Raw genomic sequence first — 20368 nt, 5'->3', positions numbered from 1 at the left:
GAGCGATACAAAGCCAGGTTAGTGGCAAAAGGCTATACACAAACTTTTGGCTTGGACTATCTAAATACTTTCAGTCCGGTTGCTAAGGTTACAACTATTCGTGCTCTTTTAGCTACTGCGGCTATGAAAGGATGGCATTTGCACCAGCTTGACGTTAATAATGCTTTTTTGCATGGGGACTTACATGAAGAGGTATATATGACTCTGCCACCTGGAGTTAAAGCAACAAAGTCGGGGCAAGTATGTCGATTAACCAAGTCTTTATATGGCTTGAAGCAGGCTAGTCGACAATGGAATATGAAACTAACAACTGATTTATTATCTCAAGGTTTTAAACAAGCATCTTCAGATCATTCATTATTTACTAAAGGGTCTGGAGAAACGTTTATTGCTCTTTTGGTTTATGTCGACGATATCGTGGTAGCTAGTGGTAATCTTGAAGCAATCCAGGGAATTAAGGCTCATCTAGACTCAACCTTTCGAATTAAGGATTTGGGTCCTTTGAAGTTTTTTTTAGGTCTGGAGGTTGCTAGGAGTCGTCATGGAATTAATCTCTCCCAACGGAAATATGCGCTTGATTTGCTTCAAGAATCCGGTTTTTTGGGTAGTAAACCAGCGGATAGTCCCATGGTTGTGACCACAAAGGTGCTGCATGCTGATAGTCCCACTCTTCGTGATGCTACCTGTTATAGGCGAATAGTTGGGAAGTTGTTGTATTTGACCATCACCCGCCCAGACATAGCTTATGCTACCCAACAACTTTCTCAATTCATTGATTCTCCAACAGAAATGCACCTTCGAGCAGCTCATAGAGTGCTTCGGTATGTTAAGAAATCGCCAGGCCAAGGTATTTTTTATTCAGCTAATTCTGTCTTCCATATCAAGGGGTTTTCAGATTCTGACTGGGCTACTTTTCCGAAGACAAGGCGTTCTATTACTGGCTATTGCATTTTTTTGGGGGATTCTTTAGTCTCTTGGAGGTCGAAGAAACAAGCAACTGTGTCACGGTCTTCTTCTGAGGCAGAATATAGAGCATTAGCTACTGCGAGTTGTGAGATACAATGGTTGTTATTTCTACTCAGTGACCTCAGTATAACACCGTCAGCCTCGGCCTTGCTATTTTCTGATAGTCAGTATGCTATTGCTATCGCTATGAATCCCGTTTTTCACGAACGAACCAAGCACATTGAGGTTGATTGCCATTTCGTTCGGGAATGAATTCAGAAGGGTGTTTTGAAAGTATTACATGTTTCTAGTTCCAATCAATTGGCGGATTTCATCACTAAGCCTCATGCACCGGCGCTATTTAGTTTTTTCAAGTCCAAGCTGGGTATCCATTCCATCTATGATCCAGCTTGCGGGGGCATATTGAAGTAGTATTAGTTGACATTTTCTTTGGTTGTTATGTTTTAATTTTATTTAATTTGTTTTATTTGTTATTTGTTCCCGGTTGGTTAGCTAGAAGTTTGGGCATGCATGTGCATGGTTGTTTCATCCCTTGTATTTATATCCTTCTGGATAGCAGTGTATGGTGTGAGATGATCTACCATTTTAAGTTTTCTTCTCTTCCGCTGTTCAAACTTTATTAGAGTTGCTCACGAAGATCACTCGAGGCGTGACCATTGTTCACTTGACGAGAACCATGAGAGCTGCTGGATCCAGATCGTGCCATTGATAGCAATGAGATGAGCTGGGTGTTTGTGAATGACGATAGCTGCGTTCTTGTGATGTGTGAAGTTTGCCTGAGATCTAATCTCGGCTCTCAACGAAAGCACCAATGATGGTAAGAATGGTTACCGGAGTAATATTGATAAGTAAGTAAGAATAGTTTGAGTACAAGTGTTTCAGTACAATAGACAAGTGAGTAACAATGGTTCTAGTACCACAATGTAGATTTGTGTATTTAGTGAGACTGAGTGATTTGAGTATAGTATAATAGTGTTGAATATCATAAACAAAGTGTCCCCTCTCCTTTACCACAAGTCTGCCACTTATATTATGGCTGCAGCGGGTCCTCCTCTAGTGAGTGTAACGGAGTGCTAGTAATGGTGAGCTGTATTGAGTGCTGGTAATGGTGAGCTGCATTGAGTGCTGAGTCGTGATAATGGAGAGTCATTGGAGTAATTATCACCCATCAATGTGCCGTCTTTGTGTAACGAGTGACCATTTGTTGCCTTCGGGTCAGTGCTGATGATTCGGGTTAGGTGCTGATGCCCAATTATCTTGTCAATGCTGAACCACCACGCCAACCATATTAGTTGAACAGATATTATATTGTAATAGAATCAGTAGTATTCAAAGAAATATAATAAAGTATGTGTGTCCATTGGTGTTTCGCCTTATCTTTTCGATGAATGTTTTTGTAGTTCTTGCAAGAGTATAAGATAGTAGAATATCATGCAAAAAAGCTAGTCATAAAAATGAGTTAATTTTTTGTTAGTTTTTTTTTCTTCATTTGGACTAATAAATTTTTTTTTATTCATCAGTTTTGTGATTTTGGTGTAGGGAGGGCAAATAAATGGTTTTGTTAGATGGTATGATCATACGATGTGCGCAAGGTCAAGAAGAATTATTCTTGGGTTATTGAGATGATCAATCAAAATGAATAAGAGATTACAAGACTAAAAATGAGGCTGGCTACAAGATTGTGCTAAGGTTGATGAGTAAAGAAGCAATGGTAAACAGGGTAAGGGTACTAGGATAGTGATATTGATTTTAAGAGTATGCATTGTGTTATTTGTACTTATAGCAGTTAATGTACTTATGAAAAAGAAGGTTCTTATGTTGGATACTAATAGTGGTTATGTTAATGAAAGCACAAGGTTCCTGGATTTTGAAAGATTGTTTTGTAATGAAAGCACATATTTGCAAAGTATATGGTCAATCCATATGCAATGAATATCACTACCATAAAAATGCAATTGTATTGCAAACATAATAAAATATATCCAATTACACAAAAAAGTAATTGTATCACAAAAACACAAATTAAAACATCATATCCAAAATAGAGTTTAAATCTAGACTAGTGACTGAATAGTTTATAAAATTCACTAGAGTACATCATATCCTATCCAAAAAATAGTCACTAAAATCAATTACTCTAAATTGATTGGATCTTTGTCATTCCCAAATAAAGTTGACTTGGATGTTCTTGATCTTGTAGACTACTTCTTTATTGGATGTTTCTTCCCCAGTGATTTTCTTTTACCTATCTGACTTGGTTTACTGGGTGGCATGACTTCTTTCCTTTTAGTCCATTTAACTCTAGTAGTTGGTATGCCTCCAACACTTCTCATGTCTTGTTGAACTGCACATAATGAGAGACTTGATGAAATTCATAAAACTATAAATCTTTATATGTAAGGATTAGATTGGACTGAAACTTACCATGAGCATGTTAATGCATACCTTCTCCTATTACATTCACTGGAATTTGAATACTCATACTCAGTGAAACCCTTACAAGACATATTTGTCAAATTTTTGCATTTACAATCCATTGACTGAAATTTGAAATCTATAAAAATTCACTATAACTTACCTCCTTCAATGTCCTCACTCTGAATTAGGATTTAATGCCATTGATCATCCAAAATATGCTTATCTGGAATCTCCCATTAATTATTTTTCACCTCAAGCTGAGTGATGAGCGTATTTTTGTACACACTTTACCTCCATTTCTTAACCAAGTTTGTGCTTAATTCACCCCATTTTATGCATTGCGTGAGACTTACTCGTGTTATTTCTTACCTTTAGGTGTATCCATCCTTAATAGCAAGGGAAGTGAAGAAAATGGAGATTATTAAATGATTTGCAGCACTAAGGAGCCCTTTTTGAGATGATCGAGAGCAACATGGAGTAATCCCGAAGAAGTATCGCATTCAGGAGCCAAAGCAAGGAGCGTTTTTATGTTAGTGTCGCATGTGCACTGAAATGTCTGTGTAGGAATCTGTCTCGGGACAGGATGACACCACACACGCTTGAGCAAGCTAGCGTGTATACACAGGTGCCGACACTCCAGTGTCTGATGTGACGGTTCTTGTTCTGCGCTATTAATTGTCTTTTATTATGAATATACCAAGATCATAAGAGGGAGACAATAGAAAACCCTTCCCAAATTTTTCCAGATATGTTTTTCTAGTTTATATTAGATTTATTTTCCCTTTCAAGGATTGATTTATTAGGTTTATATACTTGGATTTGAATAAGGCTCTGGACTCCATCTCGAATTTCTCCATTAGAGAAGTTTTTCTTCTCTCTCTTTTATTTACTTGTACTATGTTCTTGGAGAGTTCTTTTCGCAATAAAATTTGGGGAATCGACTCAAGCCTCCTCCTTCGCTACCCAATATTTCACTACAAAAGTAGGAAAAGATTGGGGATTTTCAATACTTGTGTGCTTGAAGAGCTGAGAGTTGATATATCACGAAAGTGGGGTAACTCTTGCTCTAATCCTTAGATCGAAAGATTGAGGATTCTTGCATACATTGTGGTAAACCCTTGTTTTAAGATTCCCCAACGTGCTAGAAATGAAAATAGCATTTAGAAGGTGATAGCCCTAATTTGACCCCCTCGTCCTTTTTATTAGATCTTCTCATCTCTTATTTCAAGCTATATTTCAAGCTAAGTGTGTTCATCTTGTATCCTAATTGAATGCCTACCTACGTTGAACATGTTCTTGCTTGGACTCTTGCGGGTTCTATAACATGGGTTTCACTACAAAAAAACGCAGAAATAACGACAGATTCATTCCGTTGCTAAGTTAACGACGGTATAGTGACGGTTTTTTGTTTTTTTCAAAAAATTGGAAGTTAGCGACGCCCTAGCGACGGTACGTTGCGACGGAAAAGGGTGGTCGTTAAATCCGTAGCTAATTTTAGCGGTAAATTATCGCGCTTAAAATTGAGACGGTTTAGCGACGGAATTTTGGCGGGCTGATTAAATAATTTTATTAGCTACGGATCTGCGACGGAAAGATATCCGTCGCTAAGGATTAAGGCATATATATATTTTTTTACAAACTAGCGACGGAATAGTGACGGATATTTGTATCCGTCGCTACAAGATGATTGCCGATTTTTAAAAATAAATTAGCGACGAATTTATTGTCGTCGCTAGAGTATTATGCCCGTTTTTTAAATTGTTTTTGTTAGAAATTAGCGACGGATCGGAATCCGTCGCTAATGAAATTCGGCCATTGTATTGTGTTTGTACTCTAGCGACGAATTTGAGGTTCCGTCGCTATAGCGACGAAACCCCAAATCTGTCGTTAAGTTAATGACGCTTTCCTTATTTGTTTCAAAAAAATAGCGACGGATATCCATATCCGTCGCTAAGTTGATCTGGTTTCACGTATGTTCGGATTTGTAGAGACGGCTTTTAGTTTCCTATATAGCGACGGAACCTTAAAGCCGTCGCTAAGGTTTTGACGCGGCGGAATTTTTAAAAAACGTAGCGACGGATCGTTGTATCCGTCGCTAAAAAAGAAAAAAAATTGGATTGGTCAACCCTAAACGCCTAAACCGCCCCCAGAGCAAATACAAACGCCTAAACTCAAACGCAAACCTCAAACGCAAACCGCCGCCCACCGCCCAGTGGTCTGCCGGTCACCGCCGCCCACCGCCCACCTACGGTCACCGCCAGCTGCCGACCACCGACCGTAGCTGCTCAGTCGCTACGACCAGTCGCTGCTCAGTCGCTGCACGCCGCCGACTCTACTGTTCCAGTCGCTGCTCAGCCGCCGACTCTCCTACGACCAGTCGCTGCACACCTTCACGCTCAGTCGCTGCAAACCTACGACCACCGCCCAGGTAATTCCTTCTACGTAGTATATATTAATTTTTTCAGAATGTGTTTCTATATATTATATACTGTAATATATGTATGAATATTTCTATCTATGTGTATATATGTATGAATATGAAAATGGATGTATGTATTTGTGTGAATGTACTCGTAATGTGAAATCGTATCAGTTTCCGTACTCGTAATGAATGTTCAATTCTGAGAATTTTGTCTGTCTTGTGAGATATGTGATTTTAATACCTCATTTTCATGCCTAGCTATCTGTCCACTCCTCCTAGCTGTATGATAAAATGCCTCTTAGAGAATCTGATAAAATAACCAGCGTTATTCCATACTGAGTAGTTACATGCATAGCTTTAATCCTTGATGCATTATAATAAAATGTCTTCTCTACTATGCTTAAGGAAAAGCTGAGATAGAAAGAAGGAAAATGGATTCTGTATAGAACATTTAAGTAATTAATCATTACTCCGGTAGAATGCATTGACAGGGCTAAGCTGGAACACCTAAAGACACATTAATTTCCTCCCATTAGCCTGAGTTTGATATACATGGAACTTTTAGATGCTTCATGAATGTCTTGAGAGATGCCAAAATAGTAAAAAACAAACAATAGTTATCCTCCCATAGCTTCTTTTGATATTGCTCTATACATACATTCAACATTCTGATATACTTATGTTCAATTGGGGTTCATTGTCTCCGGCTTATGATTCAAGTGTGCATTTATCCATCAAGCAGTGAAATTTTGATGCAAGAACAATATGAATGCTGTAGTCTGTTTCAATCTTGTAGCATCAACCACATGTTCTTTAAAAACCTCTCCAGCAATAGCTTCTTCTTTAATTTTTCTGCTTATCAATTTAATGTGATCTTTAAAACTGCTATTAATTTAATTTTTAATCCAATTAACTTAATTTGAATCAAGTTCTTTTATTAATAAGAATGGTTTTTTTTTTCTTTTTACTATTAAATTCATCAAGTTTAAATCTTTTTTACCACTCTTGATTCATTTTAAGTTGGCATGACTTGTAGAAACTAGGTTTTATAGTAAGGTATATATTTTATTTTATCAAGTGCTAACGTGTGGTAACATTGACTACTAGGTATTGCGAACTGACAAGTTTGAACTTTCAAAAATCTTCAAGTTCTTCTTCGGTTGATAAGGTAATTATAAAATTTTTATTTATTGTTTATTTGCCGGCTAAACCGCCTGTGGGTACCGGCACTTGTGTTATCTCCGGCCAAACCGCCTGTGGGTACCGGAGGCTTATGATTATTTGAATCTATATTTGAATGTCTATAAGAAATCTTCGAATGATTTTTGTCTCGGTCAAATGTAGTTTTGGGTTTTTATAGAGAGAAAGCAGAAGTATTATAAAGATGTCTAATCTTACTGATTTTGATTATTTAATTTTTGTAATGCAAAGTATGATTAACCAAATTTCTAGGAATTGTCAATAGATTTAATTTTAGATAGTAATTCCCAAATAAGGTAGAATTGTTATACATTTGATTCATTTCAATTTGGCATGATTTGTAGAAACTAGGTTTGATAGTATTGGTCAAGGGATTCTTTCTGTCTCGATGAAATGTAGTTCTAGTTTTTTTTTTTTTTAAATGAAATGTAGCATTGAAAAATATTTTACAATAGGTGATAAATACAATGAGTTCAAATCGTCATTGGATGTATACACGAATTAGAAATGGTCTTCTCACTGAGGAGTTTTTGGCTGGTCTTGAAACTTTCATCCAATTTGCTACTAGTCAACATAGTTGGATGGACGGGGAAAGAATTAAGTGTCCATGTAATCACCGCAAGTGTCAAAACACCAAGTTTTTAGATGTGCCTACCGTGAAATTCCACTTAGCAAAATATGGATTTGTGTCGGACTACTATGTTTGGCGCTTCCATGGCGAGGCCAATCTGAGGGTAGATGTCGATCAAGATGTTGGTGCCCCATCTCAAATGGCTAGTGAAGAAGCATCTAATGCTTACCATACAATGGTTATGGATGCTGCTGGTCCTGAATTTAATGTGGATGAAATAGATGCTTGGCTGGTTAGGTTTTGTTATAAAGATGTCTAAGACTTGACAAGTTTAACTTAGCTTGGCTGGTTAGGTTTTGTTAGGCTTGTTAAGATTTTACACACACACACACACACACTCACACACTATCCATTTATCTTTTTATCTTTTCAATAAGTTATACAGTCTATACTGTCCAAAGATGTAATTTCCCCAAGCCTTCTCTTTTCAGTTTTCCCTTACAATTACGGAGTATCTCTTAGCCCTTAAGTTTTCTTGCTACCAAGTTCCTCTACCCCATATGGAAAAATATAAAAGTGGCTATTTAAGAGCAATTTCTTTTAATATTAAAATGTCACCTTGAGTATTGTTAATCTGGACAACCACTGATCTGCATGTGAGCTGGAAAATGTTGAGATTTGAAGCTTTGGTTTTGAAACATTTTTTGAACCAAACCTAATGAACTGGCATGGTCTGTTTGTATTTAACGAGCCAAGCTTGAAGCATATGATGTTCCAGACTCAACTACTCAAGCACACTACGCCAGCCTTGGCTTGACTAGTTTACTGCTCTCTTTGTGGGTATCTTAACTTTCTTGTTTAAATGGAGAATATGCATGCCCTCCTTCTGGATGGTAAATCAGTGGCTTAGCATTTTTGGATTTGGAGGAATGCTGATATGTTATGAATTATATTTTACCCAAACTTTAGATGAACTTAGAAATTTTATTTCTTTTTCTTCTGGCCTGATGTAGGCAAATGGGGTGGGTATGTTTCTGGCTTACAAAGTGACAAGAAACCCAATATTGTCAATTTGAAGCCAAGTAATGCCACTCATGGTACAACTGTTCACTTTGCACCCAAAATTTCAACAGAGTTGAAAGAAAGGACAGTGAGGCAGTGGGTCATGGTGCACGATTGACAGATATTGTAGAATTTCATGATAAACAATATCTGTTATCGGTTAAGAGCACAAATTGCAACCATACCGTGTGTGTCAGAAAACTTACAGAAGCTGAGATTCTAAAACCAAGTGACTAGAAGTTGAGCTTTTATGTGAAGACTGCCTCACTTTAAACTTCTGCAACTGAAACTGAAACTTTTGGTTCCTACTCCATTATTTCAACTCTATCTGATATATAGGAAATAAGTATCATGCAATGGTACTGAAAACTTTGATGCTGGTTCAGATTTATCATCGAAGTCTAATCCTCAGTCTCTTGTGCCCATAATAAAATCATAGGTGTGATTTTGTGTGCTCTTGTTTAAAATTTTCAACCACAATGCTTATTTAGAATAATCCATTTAGGATTGCTTTGAGTTTTCATTCCCATATGTTTTGAAGGTGAGCAAACTCTATTTCTAGATCTAGGTCCTACAAATGACAACCTTTTTATCTGTTTTAGTGCCAGAATTAATAAACCATCCCAAGATCCTACTATTGATTTGCTGCAAATTAAGTGCCAAGGGGATGGATATTTAAATTTGCATGCTCCTTTTGTTGGTTTTTTAAGTGTTGTCAATTACTAACACATTTACAATGCAAAAGGCATGAGACAGTAGTTTCTTGTTAGATAAAGTGATAAGATGGATTAGGTCAGCCAAAAAGGGGCAGAGTGATGGAGGGATTTGATGCAAACCCAACAAGACTTGTTGTAGGACCCAAAACCAATACCTCCAGAACACCCTAGTCCTCGCGAATCTGATAGGAAGAAGCTTGCTATCTCTGGAGATGATTGATGTGAGTCTCTCTCAGCACTTCCACCAACCCGTCAATAGCTTGCTATCATTGGAGATGATTAATGCGAGTCTCTCTCAGCACTTCCACTAACCTGTCAATAGCTTGCATGCAAGTTTTAGAGACTACAGACTCAAGGGGTCCTAGCTATTGTTGAGAGAGAAGTTTGATCTCAATTTTCAAAATAGCTAAAAGTGTTTACATTGTTCAAGACATGTATTTATAATCCAATTTAAGCACAAGTATATAAAGCCAAAGAGTACAAGCTATTAAAGCACACAAACAGAGGATATTCTATTATTCCTTGCAAGAGTTGGTGTTCAGGGTTTGCACATGGGTTCCTGTTAACCAATCCCATTTTGAACTCCACATTCTGCCTAGGAATCACAGGCTTCACTTAGGGGTTCCTCAATCCCACCACACCATCCTGTTGCTTCACAAGATTTCTTCCTCAAATTGCATCTGTGCACTGGCAGCAACTTTGAGCTTTATAAAGTCTGAATCTTGGAAATTCAAAACATAAAACTTGTAGAGCATTCTTTTAGATTTCTATAGTATGAGAGATATATATGACCAAAATAGCTGTGGCAAACTGTCTAACTTCAGTGGGACTGCATGGCAGGTTCCACCATCCTGCCACTAGAGCCTATCACTCCATGCTCTCTGCCTACAAAGCCACAGGTGCATTTCATGTTCTTGGCAATCCTGTTGCCAAGTCCTGTGAGGAAGGGGATAATGCCTACTGTTATCTAGATCAAATCTCTAATGCAATGGTCTTGCTCTGTGTCATCCTCCCCCTCTTGGGTCAGTCCAGGTTAGGATTATATAATGAATGGCTGTAGTGGAAATTTGATCTATGAAAGGATATGATAGATTTTATGTCCACTCAAAAGTCATCTTGTGTGAGCATCTATAAGCAGTATCTGTATTATGTAATCATGGACGTTGGACACCATTCTTTCACTTTTTAGGATCAAATGAAAAAAAAATGGTCAAGATCACTAACATCTCAAACATGCTGCATCTTCAGCACCTACTGCTCTAGCCTCTAAGTGAGCAACTCAAAACCAATTCCCAAATGGAACTTGTGGGTCATTCAATTGTAAGTTATTCCTTAGTCGGTTAGTCCTCACCTTTCGCTCATACCCTCACCCTATAATTAGTGTAAATCTTATGCCTCGTAGTTTTGACCATTTAATCATCACATGAATGTTGCTCTACTTCATGGAGATGTGCACCTTTCGTCTCATATATTCAGAATATCTCTAGCTTCCAGACTTGTGTTGTTACTTGTTAGATTTTTATATTTTGGGCAATGTAATTCTGGACATTGTATTGAATTTGCGTTGTTAAATTTTTGTATTTTGGACTTATTGATTTGTGGTTATTTACTAGTTTTGTATTCAAGTATTGGACTAGTTATCATGTTATGTAATATGTTCTGTTGTTGTAGTATTAGGTTTATTTATTTATTTATTTTTTTACAAATATGTAGGCCGTTAAAAAGGCATAAAAGCGTATTTAAAGCCTATAATGTATGGGCCTTAAATAGGCTCTAAGCCTATTAAAGCCTATCTTTGAAGTCTTTTTAAAAGCCTATTTATTAAATAAGTCTTTAAAAAGGCTTCAGTCCCGTCCATGCCTATTGTAGGCTCAGGCTTGGGTTTAAACAAAAGCCTATTCACAGGCTTAGGCCTAGGCCCATACTTCTGGATTTCATAACAGGCCCAGGCCTAATTTGCCAAGGCTTAGCCCGGCTTGGCCTATTTCCACCCCTAGTTTTTGCACTCTTTTCTATAGTATTTGACCCGTTGTCTATTTCATTTTTGTTTGATTTATCCTATTTTCTTTAAAGCATTTTTTTGAAGAATGAAACAACTAAAGGAATGCCTTGTGAATGAATGATACCATTTGGTTTCAGCCATTATTTTAATGTACTTTGATGGTATCAAATTCTGATTGTCATGATCCACTAGCTGTCTTTCTGACTGAGATTGCTTAGCTTCATGTACTTCCCGAGGATATATTTTGATCTTTGATATGTTAGCAAAGCATTTCAATTTGGAAGGACTCTGAGTTGTTTCTTATGATTGTTGAGAGCTAGAAAAATTTGCTCATCTTTGTTCCAATGTGCCTCAATTTTCCTTCATTTTGTCTCAATTTTTCCAATATTGCTAATCAAAGCTGATTTTCTGACTGGGTGACACAACTTCTTTGTTGGAATATTTCCTTTACTGTTGTCAACTGTAAATCTGTAATTGGATCGATAATTATTGAAACTTTGTGGAAAAATTAAGACGTTAACAAGTAAACCCCATTATAATTGTTTAGCAAATTAGGGTGACAAGAAATCAATTAAGCTTTCCATGGCTTCTATAAATTTAGGAAAAGCTAAACTTCAAACCTTGTTGGTTTACTGTTTGAAGTTTACCTTTCTGATCTTGTGTCACTGTAATGCTAATTTTTGCATTCTACATTCTCTAGGCTAATGCTATAGATCTCATAAGGATCCTGATATACTTGTGTTCAAATTCAGCTAGCTTTACTTCTTTTATGATTTTGATTGCTTTATATGAAATATTAGGACGTACTGATAATTGTATATTTTATTACTTATTGGGCACTTTCTTGCTCAGTGCTTGTACCCTTGACTATTTTTCAAACAATTGGGATATTCTTCTTCTTTTTGGCATGAATCAGAACTTGAGAATAAAAACCAAAGAAGCTTTCTCTCTGTTTGAAGAGTCAGACTGGTAATGGATGACCAACAGAGCTCACTTCTCCTTGAATCTGCAGCTTGTTTTCCACCTCCCAAAGGTTGAAGTTTTCTTTCCAATTTCAGTTAAATTTCTTCTTCTTCAGTAAATTAATTATATTTTTTTGGATGTTAATGTTAGAATCTTTGAACAGGAGTAAAACTATCATATGGAACATCAGGGTTCAGAGCTGATTCGTCAGTACTTGAATCAATGGTCTTCCGGGTGGGAGTACTGGCTGCACTGAGGTCGCTCAAGACTGGGTCAGTGATTGGCCTAATGATCACTGCGTCTCACAACAAGGTCTCTGATAATGGAGTCAAAGTGGCTGACCCAAGCGGTGGAATGTTGACTCAAGAATGGGAGCCCTTTGCCAACCAGCTTGCTAATGCCCCAAATCCTAGTTCACTTCTTGAGGTTTCATAATGAAAACTCTCTATTTTCAGAAATTTCATTTAGTTTAGAATCATGTTTAGTTCTTAAGTGTTGACCAATAGAAAACAGGTAGTTGGTGGTTTATATCAAAACTTGTAAATGGAGTGTTGTGTAGGTAGAGAGTAGGAAGCTGAAGAATAGGAAAGACTAACAAAACAAAGTTGAAAAAGGAGGGGAGAGATGAGGAGTCCTTTTACATTGTGTATGTGTGACAAAAACAATTTGAGAATTGGTTATGTCATTATTGTTTAGACATTTTATTTTGAAAAGCAGTTCTCTCTCACTTTCTTGATGTTATTTCCATTTGTTTAAATTTCTAATACTATATATTGATACAAAATGCTTCTATGATTCTTCTAAACTTTATGCTTGGTTTCTATGATTTTCACTTTTGTTTTCTAAAAAAACTCTTGTTTTTTTGAAACAGTTTATAGTTGATTTTGTGAAGAAAGAAAACATTACGCTTAATGGAAAACAGGAAGCAGTGGTATTACTGGGGAGAGACACGAGGCCCAGCGGAGAGCGTCTCCTTGAGGCTGCAAAGAAAGTATGGCTTATCCTTATTATAACCTCTGACCTCTTTGTAGTGCATAAATGCAATGTAATCTAGCTGAAAGCTGTTCTACTATTGCTATGCCTTCAAAAGCCACAAGGCCACAACAAAAATTTGCACCCGCCATCCTTTGCATGGAACCCTCAGTGGTGTAGTTGCATTTATGGTGTGTGCGCGTGCATTTCTTTTTCTAGATAAGACAATGTTCCTCTAGTGAAGACATATGGGCCATCTATTTTGACTATCACAATTAAACTTTCAAGCATTATAGACCCATGTACTCTCTCTACTCTCTCTCTCTACTTTTGGTGTCCTCTGCCTCTCAAGGGCATACTTATACAACACAGGCATGCAAAAGCTACAACCTACATGTTTTAGAAAGCAGAAATGTATCTTGCAACATGTTAGTCAACTTCACTATGAGGATTGATTGGGCTTCATATCATTTACCTTTACACCTTTACCCTTCTATAGTATAATAATAAACTATTTCTATTTCAACCTGATTTTAGGGAGTTGCATCAATTGTGGGAGCCATTGCCAAAGATGTAGGAGTGGTGACAACCCCACAACTCCATTGGATGGTCCGTGCCAAAAACAAAGGCATGGAAGCATCTGAATGTAGTTACTTTGAACAACTTGCGAGCTCTTTCAGGTTGATTTATGCTGAGAAAGATAGAAACTTTCATTCTTCATCTGACATGTTTTAATGAAAAATATTAATTTTATGCACTTTTACCTGATTGTGTAGGTGTTTGATGGATTTGACACCCCAAAGAGATCAGAGTAATTTTGGGAATGACAAAGTGATTGTGGACGGCGCAGATGGTGTAGGTGGAGAAAAGCTTGAAGAGCTGAAGAAATTGTTGTCTGATATCTGCATTGAAGTTCGTAACCATGGTGATGGCGTTCTTAATGATGGGGTTGGCGCTGATTTTGTGCAAAAAGACAAGATTGTCCCACGCGGTTTTGACCATGAAGATGTTGGGCTTCGGTGAGTCAACTCCTATTTATTTATTTTTTGAAACGTTTTGAAGAAATTGTTGGGTAATATGATAATTTGGTTTTATGTATGTTCTGATGTGTGCTTTTTCATTGGTAGACATCACAGCTGTCCTGTAAACTTATCTGAATATATTGCTACTTCAGTAAAGTATTACGGATGTGGGAGTTACATATGTCCTTTCTTGCGAATCCATTACTGATTAATATTTGATGTACAAGTTTTTTGGTATATATATGATTTAAAATATGTTTTTAGGATCATTTGATTCATTAAGTTTTGAAGCAGATTAATTAGTTATGATTTTAGTGTTTCAGGTGTGCTAGTCTGGATGGCGATGCTGATAGGCTTGTTTATTTTTCAGTAAAGTCAAATGACAGCAAAACAATTGACCTTGTTGATGGGGACAAAATATTATCCCTGTTTGCTTTATTTATCAAGGAGCAATTAAGTATTTTGAACAAGAGCATAGATGGAGTAGGAAATGAGTCTTATCAACCACGGCTTGGTGTTGTTCAGACAGCATATGCAAATGGGGCATCTACTGATTACCTAAAGTTAATGGGCCTAGATGTTGTGCTTACACCAACTGGTGTGAAATACCTGCATGAGAAAGCTGAAGAGTTTGATATTGGTATTTATTTTGAGGCAAATGGGCATGGAACCATCTTGTTTTCAGAAGCATTCTTACACTGGTTGGAGAGTAGAAGTAGTTCATATTTATCGACATCTGAAGGTTATTTCACCAGTCTTCATCAATATGTTGCTGATGTCGGCCTTTAACTGCCTTTCGTAATGAATGTTTGTTTGTTTGTTTCAGGTTCAGAAGAACAGAGGGCTGCTTTGAGACTTTTGGCTGTTAGTAAGTTGATTAATCAAGCTGTAGGGGATGCTTTAAGTGGTTTGCTTTTGGTGGAGGCTATCCTTCACCATATGGGATGGTCCATCTACAAATGGAATGAGCTTTATAACGATCTTCCTAGCCGACAACTTAAGGTTAGTCTTTCTCTCTTGTGGGATTTATTCTTATGCTCCAAATAGTTTTCAACATCCTTTTTTTGGCTGGAATGTAGTCAGTGTACAGAGTAAGCCGGTATGTTAATTGTTAATATGCAAATCACAAACTGCAACATAAACTTGAAAGCAAAAGGAAGTTGATCATTTGCTTTGTTTCTATTGACTGATTAAGTTGCTTCATTCCCAAATCCCCCCCCCCCCCCTTCTTTTTTCCTGCAAAAGGAACATGGTTCAATTTCTGTTATTTCTTGATATTATTTCGAGGCTAAACAACTTTCAAATCATTGATTCATCGAATAAAAGAGGGACTGCAGAGTGTATATACATTTCAATCACACTTAATTTTCCTCTTATTTTCAGGTCAAAGTAGTTGACAGAACTGCAATTACCACTTCAAATGCTGAGACTGTGGTTGTTACACCTACCGGTATTCAGGAAGCAATAAATATTGAAACTGGTAAGTTCATTTATATACAAATCCAGTCCGTGTCTATTGATTTCTTTTTTTGATAGTGAGATGAATTTATCCTGGTTTTTATCTTAATGATAAAACATAATTTTACCTTACATATCTGGAGATGGTAAATATTAATGAGTCGGTTGTTGTGATACAGAAAAATACCCTCGAGGAAGATGTTTTGTTAGGCCATCCGGAACAGAAGACGTTGTGAGAGTATATGCTGAAGCAACCACTCAGGAAGGAGCAGACGCCCTCGCCAATTCGGTGGCCAGACTTGTGGAACACCATCTTGGATTTGGAAACTCCTAAATCCAAATGAATTTGTCTGTCTTGCACTCTTGTTTTAGGGAATTTTTGGATTTCATAAACTTATATTATATTATGGCAGTGTTTAAGCTTGATTCTTGTTTATTTAAATAATAGAATTAGTTGATCACATGTTGTCATTTGTCATATCATTTTAAAAGAATGAATAAATGTTATGCATTGTAAGAGTTATTAAGCTGGGAGTGTGCTTAGCTTTTGCCTTCAATTAAGGGCAGAAAAAGAGCAGATTTCTACAAAAATTCAAAGTCAGTCCCTCTCAGTTATAATAATTTTTTTCTTGTCTCAATAACTTTTTACTTGTAAAACATTATGAAAAATAAAATTGGAACAAGGCAAAATGTTAGACCTCAATTGCCATTCTTTACACAATAAAATTAATAGTATCACGAACACAAGAATAGGAACAGACTCCCCACATAGTATAGTATACCCCTCCATAATACCACATTACAAGATTAAGTATTTTCTTTAATTTTTAGCTCAAAGAAACTACACATTGTTTAAAAACACAGCACTTGGGAAGCTGGGAGAGCAAAAGATAGCTTTGTATGACCAAAAATATGTTGGTGGATTGTTTTAAAACACAGCACATTGTTTAATCACTATGGTTGCTTTTAGGACATAGGAGTGATGGAAAAGTGGATTTCAACATGAATACCAAAGCGCAATGAGAAAAAAAAATTACATTAGAAAAAAAATGAACTCTCGACTCATTGCTAATACAAATTCTAACCAAAAATAAAATAAAATTAATCACTATGGTTGCTTTTAGGAGTGATGGAAAAGTGGATTTCAACATAAATACCAAAGTGCTATGAGAAAAAAAAAATTACATTATAAAAAAATGAACTCTCAACAAATTCTAACAAAAAAATTAAAATAAAAATTCATCACTGTGGTTGCTTTTAGGAGTGTTGGAAAAGTGGATTTCAACATGAATACCAAAGTGCTATGAGAAAAAAAAAACATTACATTACAAAAAAATGAACTCTCAACTCAGTGCTAATAAAAATAGAAAGAAGACGTCGCCTGAGAGATTCGAACTCTCGCGGGGAAACCCCATGTACTTAGCAGGCACACGCCTTAACCACTCGGCCAAAGCGACGATTACATTAAAATTGGTAAGTCATAATATATCAAAGATAAATTAAATAACGATGAAGATGTTAATAATACAAATTAAATTAAATTAAAAGTAATCTTCATAACGTCATAGTCCATTAGTCCTACAATTCCCAACTAAATTCTTTCTTTCTGGGAAACACAATCATTGTCTTTCACTACCTTCCCTACTACTATACATCTATCATTCCAACATCCATATAAGAGTATGAGTATGCTCATTAGTTTAGGTTTTACATTAATTTTTGCAGGCCATGTAGAAAAAAAAAAAGGCAAATAGAGAGAGAAAAAGAAAGAGAGAAAAGTAAAATCTGATGCAAAATACGTGACAACCTTTAGTACAGTAAAATTCAAGTTAGAAGTTTGCAATTTGTGAACTTTAAAAAAAAATTAAATATTTTTTCAATTGTCATTTCAGCTCGAGAGTCTCAAAATTTCTGAGATAAATTTAGTCTTAGGGAAAAAATTTTAGAAACCAAACCACTCTGGAAGGAATTGAATTGGAAAGCCATTTTAACTTAAGACTAGAAAATATAATTTTGAAGCTTAAAATAGTTCACATTTAAACTGCAAAGAAATCCGAAGCATAGTTTAACTATTCAATTAATCCAAAAAATAAGGTATAGATTTGGCCTTGTTGCCATGAAATATTTGGGAGTCTATAAGTCAATTAAAATACTTCCGCTATTTACTTCATTGAGATCCTTAAGTATAGGGTTCAAACTTATAAAACGTGTGAGCATCCTGTTTGACTAAATTTGATATTTAGAGAGACTAAACTAGCCATGATCATGTGTGGACTGAAGTGTTTATCATTCAAAGATGGATAATGATGGAAAACCATAGTGATGGATGACCTAAGGATTTATGCAATTATGCTACAATTGTGTGTTACACTTGAAAGTTAAAATGAATGGGTTTGACCATCAAATATATTCATAAATAGTTAAACTATCATGTAAATCGTTTGATTTTTTTTTTACCACTCAAAAGTGACCAGAAATTGAGTTTTTAACAACTTTGTGCTATATAAGCTTGTTCAATTTAATTTTTCTATTAATAAAATTTTGGTCAGTTTGACCCTTATACTTCCATAATTGATAAAATTATAGATAAACTCAAACATTTTTCAGTTAATTTCGTCCTATTACTTCTAGCTAGAATTGATGATATTATTATTTTAAGAAAAAAAAAAAAGAAACCTAACACGGCTAAAATTAACTTAGGGTGTTTCTAATGTGATAGAATGATATCAAAATTTATTGACATGGCGGTGTCACAATTAGGAATCTAAATGTATGTTGTTTTCTTAAACCTCAATAATTTAAGTGGGACATAAATAAAGAGGAATCTTTTAATATTCAAATTAGAATTCAGGTTGATGAAACACTGTTTTCCCAGATGCATGACCACACATTCACTCCCCACTTTCCATGCGAGTTTTTGAGTACTATTCATAACTACTTATCGGATGCCACTAGACCACAAGATCTATGATCCATATTAGTTAAATTAATGTCTGGTAAAAATAATTGATTGTTCATTTTAAAACGATTTGAGCAGCATTCAACATTACCGTTTTGAAAAAAGAATTTTATTTTCCCAAAATACTCATCCCTTTATTTAATAATAATAATAATAATAATAATAATAATAATAATAATAATAATAATAATAGCCTTGGGCTGATTTTATAAATGAACACAAAAGGTTGTTGCAAAATGTCATTCGGTAACATTTTTCAAGCTTTGCAAGCTTTCATTTAAAGAAAGGTTGAAGTCATGATTGATTTTTTTTTTTTTTGTTTTTTTTTGTTTTTAAAGTCCACATAAATTTACAAGTGGTTTATTTTTAGAGATGGGAGCAACATAAATATTAAAATTCAATTTTGATTTTGACAACTTAACCAAACACTACATAATTAGTTATAGGTCATATCCAATAAATGTATATCATTGTACATAAATGTATATAGTATATCATTGTAAATAGTAACAAATATTTTTTATTCAATTGTCAATTCCTTGTCTGTCTCTATAATTTCACTAAATTATACTTATTTGTTTGTTCTCTATCTTTTTTTTTTTTCTTTTAAATTTCTTTCTTTCGTGCCTTTACTTTTGAAAATGGAAAATGAAAAACGGATTCCTAATTAATATGAGTCGATTTTTATACTTGCGAAGATTAAGTTTAAATGAGAGGGGATTGAATAGCTTTTGAGTGACGAGAGAAAATCGTAGTATAGCTATTACTCAAGGGTATGTATTGGATAAATATTTTCTTGTGACTCCAGTCGACAAAGAATAATAAGAAGGTAAACCGACCTAGGTTGTCCACAGCTGACTAGATGACAAACGTTGCATTTCACACCCAAAAAGACACATGCTTGGTATTTTAATCATAACATGATGTATGAATGTCTAATTGAAGTGGTTCTAATGGCATTGGAAAGAAAGCTCAAAGGGCTACAACTCTTATGAAGACCATAAAGCATAATTATGAAGTTACAAGGGTCCAAATTAACCTAGAAGTCGAAGTTACATTGCAAAAGTGTTGGAATTATTGCATACTGCAAACTTTCGACACATTATAAAAAGATAAGTTTGACGGGTAAGTCTACCGAATGATGATTTTTCTCGGCTACAAGTCCACAATAGTCCGATATGTTTAACTTTTCACTAAACGTGTTGAAATTTCCAGATCTACAATTTTACAACATGAAATACTTTCTCGTCGCGAGTTCGACCCCCACCTTCAACCAACTCAAAGCCGTTTCCTTTATCCAAGTCATGCTCCCAACATCCTCTACCACATGCGATCAATGAATAGGCAAATAAAGCACAAAATAGGAAGTAAGACAATGCAATAACACATTGAACTAAACAAGCTTAAGATACATGGGCCAACAATTATTATAAGATTGGATAAGGTGTAACATTAAAACAAACAAATTATCGGTTAAGCAAAAAGCAAAAATAAGGTAAAAGGGAATAGGAGGGCAACCCAAGATGAAGTACTAAAGCCAAGTTCGGAATGGTGGTGAGTGTCAATCAAGCTCGGAGAGGTAGCCGAACCCCTCGGGCATAGGTTAGGCCATGACTTCCTAACCGCTGCCCGAGCAA

The 20368-nt window shown here is 35.8% G+C and overlaps 1 protein-coding gene and 1 non-coding gene across 3 annotated transcripts; one reads left to right on the top strand and one right to left on the bottom strand.

Moving 5' to 3' along the window:
• The first annotated feature begins 5533 nt into the window (after window positions 1-5533).
• LOC116030516 (phosphoacetylglucosamine mutase) lies at window positions 5534-16373 on the top strand. Of its 2 annotated transcripts, XM_031272784.1 has the most exons (11): window positions 5534-5812; window positions 6914-6974; window positions 12274-12390; window positions 12484-12746; window positions 13192-13311; window positions 13830-13972; window positions 14069-14311; window positions 14638-15056; window positions 15141-15316; window positions 15698-15794; window positions 15952-16373. In XM_031272784.1, the coding sequence occupies exons 3-11, from the start codon at window positions 12330-12332 to the stop codon at window positions 16104-16106; spliced, it is 1677 nt and encodes a 558-aa protein (XP_031128644.1). In that variant the 5' UTR covers window positions 5534-5812; window positions 6914-6974; window positions 12274-12329; the 3' UTR covers window positions 16107-16373. The 2 variants fall into 2 exon arrangements, with proteins under 2 accessions (XP_031128644.1, XP_031128643.1); XM_031272783.1 differs by lacking the exon at window positions 6914-6974.
• Window positions 16374-17147: 774 nt separating this feature from the next.
• Window positions 17148-17229, bottom strand: TRNAS-GCU. Its single transcript has one exon. It is a non-coding gene; the product is annotated as a tRNA-Ser (tRNA).
• Between the last annotated feature and the right edge of the window lie 3139 nt (window positions 17230-20368).

This window comes from Ipomoea triloba, chromosome 9 (assembly GCF_003576645.1).
Source record: "Ipomoea triloba cultivar NCNSP0323 chromosome 9, ASM357664v1".
Classification (NCBI taxonomy): Eukaryota; Viridiplantae; Streptophyta; class Magnoliopsida; order Solanales; family Convolvulaceae; genus Ipomoea; species Ipomoea triloba.
This window is presented reverse-complemented; position numbering and strand designations above follow the sequence as displayed.